At 39.4% G+C, this 14,832-nt stretch overlaps 1 protein-coding gene across 1 annotated transcript in view; it reads left to right on the top strand.

Annotated features, from left to right (window-relative positions):
* Nucleotides 1-14,832, top strand: part of LOC139115868 (glycine receptor subunit alphaZ1-like) — a 45,832-nt gene that overhangs the window by 5,005 nt on the left and 25,995 nt on the right. The window contains exons 2-3 of the mRNA XM_070678267.1: nt 1,181-1,261; nt 10,083-10,180. Of these exons, the coding sequence (XP_070534368.1) occupies nt 1,181-1,261; nt 10,083-10,180 (179 nt within the window). The remainder of the gene's footprint in view (nt 1-1,180; nt 1,262-10,082; nt 10,181-14,832) is intronic.

The raw sequence follows: 14,832 nt of genomic DNA, 5'->3' as shown, positions 1-14,832 counted from the left end.
CACATATATGGTATGGCACATAATACAAGAGAAAAAGTTACACCGACTTTGAAGGAAGATGATTCACTTGAAGGCTCGACAAAGCATGTGTACATGTCCATTAAATTAGCAGTTCATTGTATATAAGCTTTCATTTGTGCAAGAGAGTTATATGTACCTTTCGACGTTCAAAACAGTATCAGACAGTGGGTAGACATTTGACAAAACTGAAACTGGAACTTTATGCAAAATTTATAACGAAACTGGGGAATACTATTTCACGTGCGCGATAGCATCACCACGCAAGATAACAACATTCGGTTTTCTCTAAACGTTGGTAATTTCATTTTGTTTTCAAAATAGACAATATAAAAACAAAGCATACGTTTCATCATAAAATTGGTCGGCGAATCTAGCATTCCGAAAATAAAAAATGGTTTATCTTTCGTAAAGTGCTTATGAAACATTAATTGGAGCACTTTTGGTCATGAAGAATATTGGCTTTACTGTCTCTCGCATTAAACTTTAACACTTTCCCCATCAGCAGAGGCGCGTTATAACGAAGTCACATATATTGCTTATCAAAAAACAGGGGTTTCGATTTACCGCCCCGCTATAGAAATGGACATGAGCACGAACATCAGAGAGAAGTAAACTAGAAAGTACGTACTTTGTACACACATTGAACAGGCAATCATCTGTGTCATTTTATGCTATCCTCAAGAGTTGTTGCTTGAGTGAAAGACGATTGCCGAACACTGAAAAGCAAAGGAATTATTATATTTATTGTATCTCTGAGTCATATACACAAATAATCAGACTCGTACAAATAAAATCATATTTCCACTGAAAGTATAACATATATGTATGAACCGTCGTAACCTGTTTACCATTAAAAATCCATATTTGGATGTATTTACGGAGGCCTAAAAGATCGCTTGTACAGTACAAATGAAAGTCGTGCTAAACATTGAATTTGTAAGACAATATAGTAACATTTACAGTATACCCCTACGTAATGAATCGTTTCGTTATAAAAATGGGAAACCCCCAAACTGATCTTATATTTTAGTGTACCAGGAATGTCTGCAATCATTTTAGTAGACGTTACTAACAAATCCCTAGAATAAAAGATATCGTAATCAACGTGTGACAGCAACAACATATCATAAACACGAAATTTTGTTTATTTATTTTTCAGAGGAAAACTAAGAATGGTGAAGATGAACGATATACAGTATCTCCTGATTCTGTTTATGTTTTCTGCAGGGAATATTTCGCAGTAAGTTCATTTCTTTGTTTGTTTTTTTTTATTTTTTTCTTTCTGCATGCACTGTAAATCTGCCCAAACTCGTCAAGGACTTTTGATAGGATGGACCATGATATCTTGTATGGTTTAAGACACCAAACACATTTAGACATTTTTTGCTGCTGTTCACAGCTAGTAGCAGCAGACGACAGTAAATGCCGATCGTTTTCACCGATTGAGAAACACACTGGCACAATTATTTTTCACTGTACGTTCGATCCACAATTCGATGAATATCACTTATTTCGCGTAGTGGTGGATTATTTCATATCAACTACCAACAAGCTGCACTTTAAAGGATATTTGTCGCATCTTGTTGTCTATATTCCACAACATGTTTGCTCAAAGCTCTCGTTAACTGATCACAGTCTGCAGGGGATCGAGTTACATTGGGAGGGGCAGTGATCGCTGTGTAGTCCGGGCACTTGAAAGGCGGCGGCTGTTCGCAAAAAAATGACAGGGACTCACTGTAACGATGATACATGTACAACCTGCCGGCAATATCGTCGTAAATTTACGTCAGCATTGATGAAAGGGTGCCTTACTGATGGCGATATGCGGCTTTCAGATGGTGGAACATGATTTACCGCAACAGTTGAGTCAAACAAAGAATTCAAACGTACAATCGTTTGTAAAATCACCAGTACCCAATGATCTGTATACCAGTACTTGAATATCCACAACGTGTCGTTAATCACTAGGTATATTTTGGTTAGGCCCCCTCCATCTACTTGAAATTTTAATTGATGTGGTCTTTCTGCAAGTGCTTTTCTCCCGATAAGCACAGCCCTCGATAATGATTGCTTAATCGTTTTTCTAAAGGCATAGCGACAGTCGTTCACACATGTGCCTCGATCCCGGACGAAAGATATTTTGGAGGAAGTTAGATAAAGCTGCCGTTTGTATTCTGAACACACAGACCATCGCGACGAGTTTCATCGCGTTCGCCCGTTCCATTCCAAATTTAGAACGTACATCGAAACAATTGTATGATCAAGGTAGCCAAAACCTGTCATATTAAATACGGGGTTATTTTTGTCGTCACGTCGATTTCAAAAATAAATCATCAGGATGATAATACTCTGTTATTTTGTCTGATTCCGCTGTGGAGAGGTGCGCCGAATCATGATATGTAAGTCACCGGAGAATAGTGTGTTTACATTGAAGAGTAACCCTACCATACCGACGTTTAGTAATAATAATTTTAGCAACATAATAATTTTACTCTTGACGGAAGCAGATTTCAACAGATACAGGGGTTTTATCAGACTGTGTTGTTCGATTACTGTAGGGTAAATACAATTCATACACTACATGTATGTATGTATGCGTAAGCAAATAAACATTCAAATTTGCCAAGGCCACGATTACAAAGTTCTAGGACAACCTACGTTGCTACACGAACCGCATCGGCAAACTAGATATTATTGATGCAGTGTAGTACAAAAATTTCGTTTCCGGAAATCTATGATATCTTTTCATCACACTATACGGTCAACGTAACGAATCGCACAGACCGACAGAGCAGGGCAGGCGCATACCGTGCCTCGGCCACCGTTTCCAAACTACCTGGTCTGTGTCACAGAATGTTTAAAGTCAATGATTCAAACTCATAGCACAATGAACGAACTTTCAACAAGGAGTTGAACGTATAGGTGCCCCATTACTATACAATTTTATCTTCCGTTGAAGTGATGATATCGTTGTGCAGTATTAGCCTTGTAAGTGAGACAGCATCGGTACATCTGTGATAGAAAACAATTAGCGGGGCAAACTGACATTTCTGCCGCAGGGCAAAGCGCACCTCTATCTTGGTTTTCACGTCATCACATGAACTCATCTAACGTAATCTAACATATCATGTACTCCTTGACTACAAAGGTTTAAGTGTTTAACTTCACTTGTGTGTGTATTCATATCCAGGTCAGTACAGGTCAGCCTCAAAATAGAATATTAACGTTTTTCTCAAAAACTCTCTTTAAAACTTTGAAGTATTCACACGCGAGAAATAAATTATGCAAAATCCATTCGTATATGGAATTCAAAATTACTGTACTGTACTCAGTGTTAACTCCACGAGAAAAAAATAAATTTTAGATTTTCACAAAAAAGAGGAAGGTAAAAACTACAATTTCCGAGGGATTAAAAATGAACCCACAAATGCATTCAGGCCGGCAACATATAAAATACACCTTTGAGTGAACCAGAAATTTTACCTGGCGGGGATCCTACCTTCAATTAAGATATGGATACTTCGAAAAAAGTGCATGTTTCGCCATAAAACTGATTTTGGAAAAGTGATATATCGTACACTCTAATACGCATATCCAGGCAATGCGTTTGAATGCATTCGTCGTCCATTTTCCTTTCTTTTTTTAGTTACGATGCCGCCAAACTTTGTGCCTAAGCGAAATTTAATCTCTCTGGCTATGTGTTCCCGATCATTTACCAAAATTTCAGCGTTTTGACTATTTCCTTATAATGCTGTATGCCTCTCTGTCAATTTTCTGTTTCTTTACCCAATTTCTTTCAGCCTTTTTGCAAGTCTGTTCGTCTTTTTACACACTTATCGCCCTACATCATGCTAGATCTACGTATCTCCAATAAACCGTGGCTGGCTGCCTATAATGTTCCATTTATGATTCTGAGTGTATTTAAGTTTCACTTCAAGTAATCTGCGAAAGTAAATATTTGCGCAATTACCTGCGCAAATCATAATCTCGAGTCTTGTTCAAACAGAAGAATTGTGTATGAAATATTGTGCTCAGAGCCACCTTAATATAAATGACAGGCGATAAATTCTATCCTTTGGCTAGATTAACCCCCACACATCCAAAGTCGAGTGAAACGGGATACCTGACTAGAATATACAAGTACGTCGTTCGCTCCGTCTCCTTCATCGCCGATCTTGTATTCTTTCTTTATTTCCTTCCCAGCAGAGCACGGTTACCCAGCCAGTTGCTTTATGAATATGCCAGATGTTTATGCCCATAGGCCTATAGGAAATTAGTACGCATGATAGGTTTCTATAATTACACGCCTGAATAGCTCATGGTTAGATTCGATGGCGAGTATAGGTGTCCCACACTTGGCGAGTTTTCCGAAATTCTCAAAAGGAAATTGGAGTCTTGATGGGTCGATGGACTTTCAGCGAGCAATTAATCATTGATTTATTCTGTCCATTCAAATCGAAAGACACGATATTGTAAAGTAAATCGAACGTGTTTACGTTTCGCTTTTGATGTTCACTGCAAAGCTGCCGTAGTTTGACCTCATAAAAGGGTAGACATTTGATTTTAATTTGTCCCATAAGTATGTGGCGACTTACCTCATTTGTGCCAGGTGAAAGTTTAGGGTAGTCTACGTAGCGCATCATCAAGATTGACAAGAATTGCGAATACATATTTTTGCTGACACATCATCATTTTCACATGTCAAATAAACACATTTCATAGTAGTATCGACCATACTGTTTGTCTGCTTTCAGTTGATTTTGGGCAGGAAATTAGTATTGCTTTTAAAGGTCTGTTCAACTCACACATTTCGAAAAAAATCAATTGCGAAATTAAATATCCGCGCAATTTGACATGATGCGTTGACGCAACATATTGAAGACGTTTTGAATTATTCTCTCCTTGTCATATCACAAAAAGAGTGAAAAACATCATACACAGTGACAGTTTTGTATATAACCATTTGATATCGTCCGCCTTTCACAGTAGTACTTTACAGCAATTCATCAAACTTGGCCATGAATCTTCATTAGTCTTACAATGTCATGCTCCGGCGTAAAGTGCTTATGCTGCTATGTTTTTTGTCAAACGGAAGAAATCCGGCGATGCCGCGCATACATATTTTTGAATTGAGCGAGACTGGTACAAGACGCTGAAATCAACATAGTCTTAGGGGTCGACGACCCACTAAGAAAACCCATTGATATGTGGATTGGAGTGTTCTTTGGTTATTCCGTTTAATTTCGTTCTTATATAATCATCTGCAAAGGAGTGTTTTTTTTCATTGCTTATGTCGACGTTATTGTTATGTTACCGTCCGTGATAGCTTTGAATACGTAAATATTGCACGTACCGGTATGACGTAGCCACCACAACTATATAGACAGTTGATTACTCTTAATTGCTAGATTATCTCACCTTCATTCTCTCAAGGTTTCCAATTATCCTCAGCGATAAATCCTTAAACACATAATCAGATACATTATTGCCTGATATATATTATTGCCTGAATGCATGAGTTTGAGGCCCGAGAGCAAATGACCATTTGCCAGACGTCACGAGGGCAAACGATCGTCTGGCGTGAGATAAAACAACAACAGCATTCTCTGACTAAATTTTCCCGGATCAAGTCTGATTTAAAAGGGGTCCTTCATCGGCGAAAACCCAATCGTGAGACAGCTATAGTTTTATATTTCAAGTCATTCTTAACACGAGGTATGAGACCTACCAGTAATTAAATCTGAAATTAATCTTATATACAAACTCGCAACCTATATACCTATATACCTAGCTGACAATTTCGATCTGACGAATTTTCGAAAAAGGTGTCGCCGATAAGACTTGTGGTTTTACACGAGCTTGCCTATCAGTAAAATTAACCCATGAAACATGATGTACGACGAGAATTCATGAACGTCTGTGGAAATTGAAAAAAACAAACCAAAATAAATAAATAATCTACGACATTAACAACCACTTTTCTTTAGACAAGCACAGAAATGTTGTTCCGCTATTAGTTTCATAGCGGTCCAGGTTGCCATTAGAGACTTGTCGTACACGCTTGTACCGACTGGACTGGCATATTCTAGGGAGGGTCCTATTCATGTCATTGCTATTACAGAACGTCATAATTGAGGATTTATTGCATTAAAACATCAGAGAGGTGACCTAAAGCTCCCCAAAACTTAGCTTTTATTGTGTTCCTCGTTATTCGTCTTGAAATGTTATTTATATAGCTGAATATTTCCGCTATTGTCCGAAATAGAAAAATAAATAAATAAATAAGTAAATATATAAAAAATAAATAAACAAACAAATATTTTATTTGCGCGGCTGAACAGGTTGTATTTCATACCGGCGTTTTTCATCCCATCGTCCATTTTGAATATTAGCGTGATTCAAATGACGCTAGGAACGACATCCGATTTGAAAGACTCTTCGGTGTAACAGTTCGGCAAAGTGACATTTTGTCCATGAAAGATGTCTCTTTGAGTACCGCTGGTAACAGCTTTGGTGATGTTCTACATTTCTAAATAGACTTTATTTACCAGAGTACACGTCAAAACATATTTGAAAAGACGGTATTAACCGAACGTTCGATTCGTATTAATTTTAGTCAGTACCAATTTTCAAAGCTCAGATTCACTTTTTGTGTCTGAATATACAGAACAGTGACACAAGGTTAACGAAAAAATGCAAATATTTCATTCGATATTGCCAACTTTCGAAGGCATGCTATCTATCTATCTATCTATCTATCTATCTATCTATCTATCTATCTATCTATCTATCTATCTATCTATCTATCTATCTATCTATCTGTATGTGATATAACGATGACTCCGGCAACAGTGACAAAAATTGTACTATTAAACAAAGAAAGAAAAAAATAACGAAAAATTTAAGGATTTAAAAATTCAGCCTTTCTGGAGCCAGGATGTTGCCTTTGCATAATTAGACATGTGCAATCTGTGGCAAGAGATTCATAAATCAGCAATTTTATGACGGTACAAGCCTTTAGGCGGCATGCAGTACGTTTGCCTTTAAATCACCAAAATCTCACAACTGAACAAAAAAATCACCCATGCTAGCTTGAATAAGATCATCCATCGTCTGCACACATTGCTTTTCGTGAAATATATGGCTGTGGGTTAGTGAGCCATAGTTAGGAGAAAGACTCCACGAGTCTGATTTCTTACAATTGATTTACCTCAGTCAAACAAAAGATAACTAGGGGTGGGCCATTTCATATCCCTGGGGGGGTCTGGAAGATTTAAGAGGTTGCATTTTTTTTCGTACCTGATCCACTGTTCGTTCACCGAAGGAAAGTATGAGTGACGTAATGACCGTGTCACCACGAGTCGAAGGCGAGTGGTATCACGGTCATTACGTCACGAGTATTTTCCGAGCTGAACGAAGAAAAATATTAGGGAATCATATACTTATCACATGCAAAAGCCAAGAATTCGTTATTTTTTGCAAAGTAAAAGAAGTTTTCCATTATATTTCCGCATTTAAACTTTTGAACTACTTTAGGAATAATATCAATACGCCGTGGGCAAGTTGCCAATCATTTCCAGTCGCCCGTCGCGTGAGCGAGGAACATGGCGTTCACGTTCAAGTCGTGTATGGAGCAAATGCCAGACGACCTCTCGGTCTACACGTACCTTCCGCAAAGTTATATATTATTTCAAAGATAGCATAGGCCTAGAAATTGACCTCAGACGAAGATAAGCTATTTTTCGTGAACAAAAATGGACTGAATCTCGACGGAGCGAACACTGTTTGACGTCGTGCCTGACCGTGGTTACGATGATTACGGAACCCACGGTTACGCGACCAGCTTTGAGTTCGTTGTTTCCGCAACTTATTCATGTAATTCCATCGGAATATACAGACGGTACGCACTTGTGTTTACATTATTCGGATTATTATTGTCGTTGTCTGTGAAAATATCGATTTCATTACATGACGTTTGGAGGCCTGGACACACCGAACTTGACCCTACGGTGCGTCGAAAGTTCAGGCGTCGGCGGGTATATACGAATACGAACCCCCATATTGGCGAAAAACTAAAACACAAGGACTCAAAAAATTGCCTAGCGGATTTATTTTGTTAGGCTGAAATAATCATGACTAATTTTTATACGATATTTTCAAGTCAGACACATTTTGATCATGGGAGAAATACCGGCCGCCATGTTGTTTGTTTACATTGACAAGCACACCGAAGATCGACGCAAAAAAGGTCCGACGCACCAAAATTGATGACATAGACGCGGGTTGTCGTGACGTAGAACGACCAGAGAATAAATCCCGTATTTTTTGTTTCGAGACGACAAACTTGGCTTGTGCATGTGATAATCGATCAGTGTGAACACAATACTTGTACATATATTCAAATGTTTATGCCTCTGGAACTGAGTGTAGTTCAGGGGATAAAATAAGTGCATATGATCTAAGGAAAGATGAAATATGTGCATGAATCAACACTTTACTCAGTCAGTTGCCCAGAATCTAAAGGAAATGACTGATGGAATATCCTTCATCTGTATTATGAAACTCTTCCTCCATGAAACCACTTCCTGGACTTTGTTTTTCCTTTAAATTACACTGTGATATCAAGAATCCGTGGGAAAGAAATAAGCTAACAAACAAAACAAGAAGTGTAAAAAGCAAAAGTTGCTACATGTACCGACCACGATGATACCCTTGAGTCGAGGTATATGAGCAAGACATGAAAATCTAAATCTAGAACTCCCCAAATGTACTTGGTCAAATAAACCATTGTGTATCTGACACATTGTGTATCTGACTTCAATTTGCACCCGAAGGGCGCTCTGAAAATAAAAAAATGTGTTCCAGTCATTAACTTTTGATGGATTTTTTCTTTCACATTAGTGAGCCATCGTTTTTTCCTAAGCCTCCTCTTGCTGATATTTTTTCTTTGGCATTCGCTGGGAATATTTTTCTTAAAATCTTCTAGACCCGCCGGGGATATCAAATCGTCCTCCCCTTTTCAAACACGTACTCTAATCTGCATCACCATGTAACCAATCTGTACTGATATCATCTTCAACCTGTTAGGTTTATCTCGATCGGTGAAAGGTACTACCTGTCAGCGTTTTGCAAAACAAATAGCAGTAGTGGTAAGCTTAGATACATGTAGAAAAATAGATACAGAGACAACTAGACAGAAAAAACAGACAGACAGACATATACATATACAGACATATACATATACACACGTGTTCATACATTTTACATCGTGCACATATGTTTATATGTATGACCGCATGGTCGCCCGAAATGACTTCCAGAGTACATGGAGAGAGAGAGAGAGAGAGAGAGAGAGAGAGAGAGAGAGAGAGAGAGAGAGAGAGAGAGAGAGAGAGAGAGAGAGAGAGAGAGAGAGAGAGAGAGAGAGAGAGAGAGAGAGAGAGAGAGAGAGAGAGAGAGAGAGAGAGAGAGAGAGAGAGAGAGAGAGAGAGAGAGACAGACAGACAGACAGACAGACAGACAGACAGACAGACAGAGTCAGAGACAGTCTGAGACAGACAGACAGACAGACAGACAGACAGACAGACACAGGCATGGACAGAGAGAGGAGGCAGAGAAATACACCAAACAAAGATAAGATGAGGAGTGCAAAAAGAGAGAAGGACTTACATCACACTAAAAATCAATGAAAGAATGACAAGTTTGAAGAAGGCAGACATAAACAGATGAACTGTAATATAGGAATTCGTGCCATAACGACGACGTAGACGCGCCAACGTTGACAAATAGGACTAGGGAGAATGATACAGCGATTTATCCACACCAACAGACAGGGAGGGGCCGTGGCATTCGGAAAATGTTTAAGAAGTGCATGTGCAAAATGACTCCTGAATAAGCATGGTGACGGAGACCAAGGTGTAGCGATGGTTAAAGGTACAAACACGTCGAGCATGGAACTTTAATTGCTTGACTAAATGACAACAGTTTGTGCGGTCCTGTCGGGACCTCTGAACATAGACGTCCTGAGGGTAGTATTATATGATGCTGAATTTGCATTTCAGGGTCAACAAGGTCAATGGAGAGACGAAGATAGATCACTCGGTTCTGTTGGGAGAGTTACTGGCAAACCATGACAATCGGATACGACCTAATTTGCACGGTAAGTTCACAACACAGATTTAACAGCAATCACCTAAGCTAAGTGAGAAACACAGAGACTAAACTGTTTGCCACTTATTCAGGCACATGGAATCGTTGATCATGACTCCATACTGACGGCTTACATTTTCGGTAATGTCAATTTTCGCACTCCTGTTCGCAATTATTGTCGTCGCATGTTACCATTTTGCTGATACAACGACCTTATACCATAGTTGAGCGCGCCAGGCGCGTTTCATAGTACGCATCCCTCCTGTCAACGATACTCGGTACCAGGCGAAGAATATCCGTTTGACATCGGTCGCTCACTTTATGATCTGGCTTTCTCCAGTTCGGCTGCTAAAACTTGGGAGAAAACAATTTTAAACACAAATATCAAGATAATATTACACATTATCATACATGCTGTGCCAGTATCGCCATTCTCCTATTGTTTAGACGGTACTGATATGAACCCGTATTTTAACTAGTGAAAATACGAATTATATTTTCACTGTAACCGAACTACTTACAGCTACGCGTACGCGTAACCTTCGCTGCAGCTGGTATGTTCATATACATATAAAACAGCTGAGCGAATAAGATTTGTGACACTCCGCAACTTCATTGTGATTATGGTCAGTTTTTTTTGTTTCCAGTCAGTTCCCAGACATTGCACTCGGGTACAAGTACGGTTGTACCAAAAACACAAACGAACGCATTGAAAATGTGTATGTTTTGCCGACACCTGTCATTATCGTTCACTTCACGGCTGGTCCCATACGGTGCAGTCGTGTCGTCTACCTTGCTGAAGATTACGGTCCCGGTTGGACAGGGACTCAGGATAGAACCGCTATACGACAAGTTTATTGTTGACGAGTTTAAGTATAGGCGGTGAAGTACATTGTTTACAGCCATAAATGAGCCACAAAAATCCAACCGCACTGAAAACACTAAACTCGCGACAGAGAAGGTGTTCATATTATATTTCTGATTTGTACCTGTCAGTGAGATTCACAGGGCATGATCGTGTCTGGTGTTGGTTTCGGATACAATGTAAGATACTAGGGAAAGCCACAATTTCGTTTAGTTAGTTTAGTTTTATTTCGGCAAGCCAGAAACGAAATTATATACGAGAAGATGATGTAAATACCTTTGAAATTTTTTATTCGTACAGCATCAAAATCACGAACATTACCAAGTTACGACGCTACAGCTTATAAAATATGCAGTGTACTCACTTCACGTTTTTCATAATCCGCTCACAAATTCCTTTCTAAGATGGTAAATTCGGCATATTTGACGTCTGAGGACATGTATAATTTTTACGAGATAAACTGACTCGTACGGGTATTATATTCACTATGCATTCATAGATGTCGCAGAGCTGCTTGCTCTCAGCTGTTCAGAGTCGATCAAATTGAACGCTGGCGTTGCGCGAGTATTTTGAAACGATTTTGGCGGGCCTCATATCTTTCGCAAAGGGATGAGGTTATGTTTTAGAATACGAAAACACACTCACTTTACACACTACGGCTTATGTTTTACGTCCAACGCCATTTTACACTAAAAAAAACCCTTCTTCAAATTGTAAAATCTGTGTCGTGTGCCATAAACTCTCCATTAAAGCGGAATGGCCCAACAGCGGAATAATATCAAGAAGTGATACGGTTGTCATCACTACTTAACAACTAACTTTTTATGAGTTCAGCCAGGAGCAAGCAAGGTCGATTTCAGTTGATTTCGTCGCTAATTTCGGAACGTCCGTAGGAAAACAATCATAACCATGGCATGCATGTATGATAAAGGGGTTATTACACGAAGTTTGGGCGATACCGCGTCGTAATCTCGTGATGTGTCTGCAGTTTTACTCGTTGCAGCGCAACTCGTCAAAACACGGACATATCACTCGAATACGACGCGGTATAATCCACATCGCCCAAACTTCGTGTAATAACCCCTAATTATTCCTTAAATACATAGCTTTCTCGACCAGAGAACTGAGATGGCTGTCTTTGCGACGTCGAGCGCCAAAGGCCCACATTTAATCATATATTAACATATCTTTTATGGTCTAATATTCAGCGACCACCGATGACATAGTTACAGAAGTATAGACATGGCGTAGAAATGTACACTTCTACAATAAGGCGCGTAGTGACATTTCGCATCTATTGTTAAGCTTTTGGTCCTTGACTTTCACTGCTGGTTTCTATAAAGACTGACAAGCATTGTCAGATAGATTGTAGCGATAGCAATATCTGACGGCTAACGTCAAGACCAATCACAGACAACCTTGTCACAGATGACCTTGAAGGTTTTCTCGTAAGCAGGTAGTAGTTTAGACTTGGTTCAAGTAGGTGAATTTCTAAAACAAAATCTTTTGTAATAGTTTCTCTTGTGTCCCTCTTATTTCATACAGACCAATTTGGAATTTGGTAGCCAAGACCAGGTTTCCTTGCGATAAATTGAACGCGTTACCTTTGAGTTAGTCTGGCAGAGACCCTGCGACTCGCGTTCTTCCCAGTGTCAGTCAGTTGGAACACGCGCGCGCCCTTCAGAGACGCGACGCGAATCTCGGGGTCTGAACGTTCTTGCAAGCGACCGGTCGGATTTCTGCCTGATCCGGGTACTTTACAGAACTCCACACATCCGTTAATCAAAAAACAAATGACAAGTACCATACCCCCCAAAAAAAAGAAAAATGAAAAATAAAAACATGCCGCGTATATAGGTCTACCAGCTACTAGTATATATTCTCTCCGCCCCGTTAGATAGGTGTTTCTTTTGACGTCACTACCCTTATGAATATTCATATACTTGCAAGAACCGACAGTCGCTGTGTCTGGCAGCGCGTGCTCACAGCTGCACAGCGTAGCCTTCGAATGCAGGCCAAACTTTGGAGCGCACAAAACAAGGCACAGCGACTGTAGAGAGTCTACCTTTGAGTCTGCGCAGTAGTGAATTGGTTTCTGCCGGATATTCCGGGAGAAACTCCCCTGTATAGCGTTCACCCCAGTCATTGCGTTCACGCCACTCAAACATTCACAAATCACAGACTTGAACCAAGTCTAGTAGTAGTTTCAAATGTATAGAATGTGCAGGCGGTCGATATAAGGAGTGGCTAACACCTGTTAACGAAACGGGTGCTTCAGAGTACTAGTGTGTCACAGACTGTTAATCGTCGGGACGTATTCGTCCACCCTGAATGACATACCCAGCAAATGTTTCATAGCGATCTAAACGGTGGATGTTGCACAGCAGTTCGTCGATGGCCAACATTTAGAGCAGTTTTGAAGAGACTTCTGTCATACGAGAAATCATATCGGACTATAATGTGTGGGTTCAATAAAAAATTGAGACGATGAGAGGTAAATGGGTCGCATGATTTATAGCTGCTCTACGATAAGACTTTATATTTTGAACAAAATTGGTTGCTAATGCCCTTAAAATGACTCCATATGGAAATTTTCGTCAAACAAGCCGATTATTCTGGGAAGGATGCGCCAAATTTGAATTTTCCATTTCTGCTTTCATTGGATTTTATAGCATTTGGCGGCGACAGCTGTGAAATGGGTGTCATGTGATAAAGCTATTTGTACGAACCCGAATTATCTATACCCCGTGATTGCACGTCTTTTTACATTAAATCCACATGTTTAAATGTCAAGCCGCTCATAAATCTCGATTGATAGATAGACAGAAAGACGGATTAATAGAAAAATATTAGATACATGTAGATAATAGATAGATAGATAGATAGATAGATAGATAGATAGATAGATAGATAGATAGATAGATAGATAGATAGATAGACAAAGTCACGTAATTATACAGGTACATACATACATACATACATACATACATACATACATACATACATACATACATACATACATACATACATACATACGTACATACATACATACATACCAAATTTTTATTGACATAGATCTATCAAAGTGAGTACTCACCATATGCGCATCAACGCCTACATCTGCTGATAGTATTAACTAAAAAATTACGATCACGTAGAATTCGCTTACCAGCAATAACAATGCATCGAACGATTTTTATAGAGATGCCTTGACAAAGGAGATGTACGGCATGGGGAGTCGGCGAGTGGAACAATATTTTGTACATTGACAACAAACTGCCAAGGTGGATATGTTATTGAACGCCCCGGCTTGTGCGACAACCTTTGTCGTTATCAGTAAAGACCCAACATCGAGAGAGAGAGCGAGAGAGAGAGAGAGAGAGAGAGAGAGAGAGAGAGAGAGAGAGAGAGAGAGAGAGAGAGAGAGAGAGAGAGAGAGAGAGAGAGAGACAGAGAGAGACAGACAGACAGACAGAGACAGAGAGAGCAAGGATTTTCTTAACGACGGACATCTGTAGGAGAATGTTCCCTGTTCTCGCACATAACATAGTTGTATCCCAATTGGGCACAATAAAATACATTTTTCCCCGTGTTACTACTCTCCGGTGGCGATGGAGAAAATATTATTTTGTTCGTTAAGGTAGAACGCGCCTCGGGGACAAATATCCAGACTCTCAAACTTTTACAATTCTTTTCTGATCTACAATTTGTAGGGGCTTATTTTGAAGCTCTTGGGGTAAGAAAACTTTTCGTAGTCTTAATTTTTCTAAAATCAAAAATTTTACTTTTCCCCGTCC

Source organism: Ptychodera flava, chromosome 17, assembly GCF_041260155.1.
Source record: "Ptychodera flava strain L36383 chromosome 17, AS_Pfla_20210202, whole genome shotgun sequence".
Classification (NCBI taxonomy): domain Eukaryota; kingdom Metazoa; phylum Hemichordata; class Enteropneusta; family Ptychoderidae; genus Ptychodera; species Ptychodera flava.
This window is presented reverse-complemented; position numbering and strand designations above follow the sequence as displayed.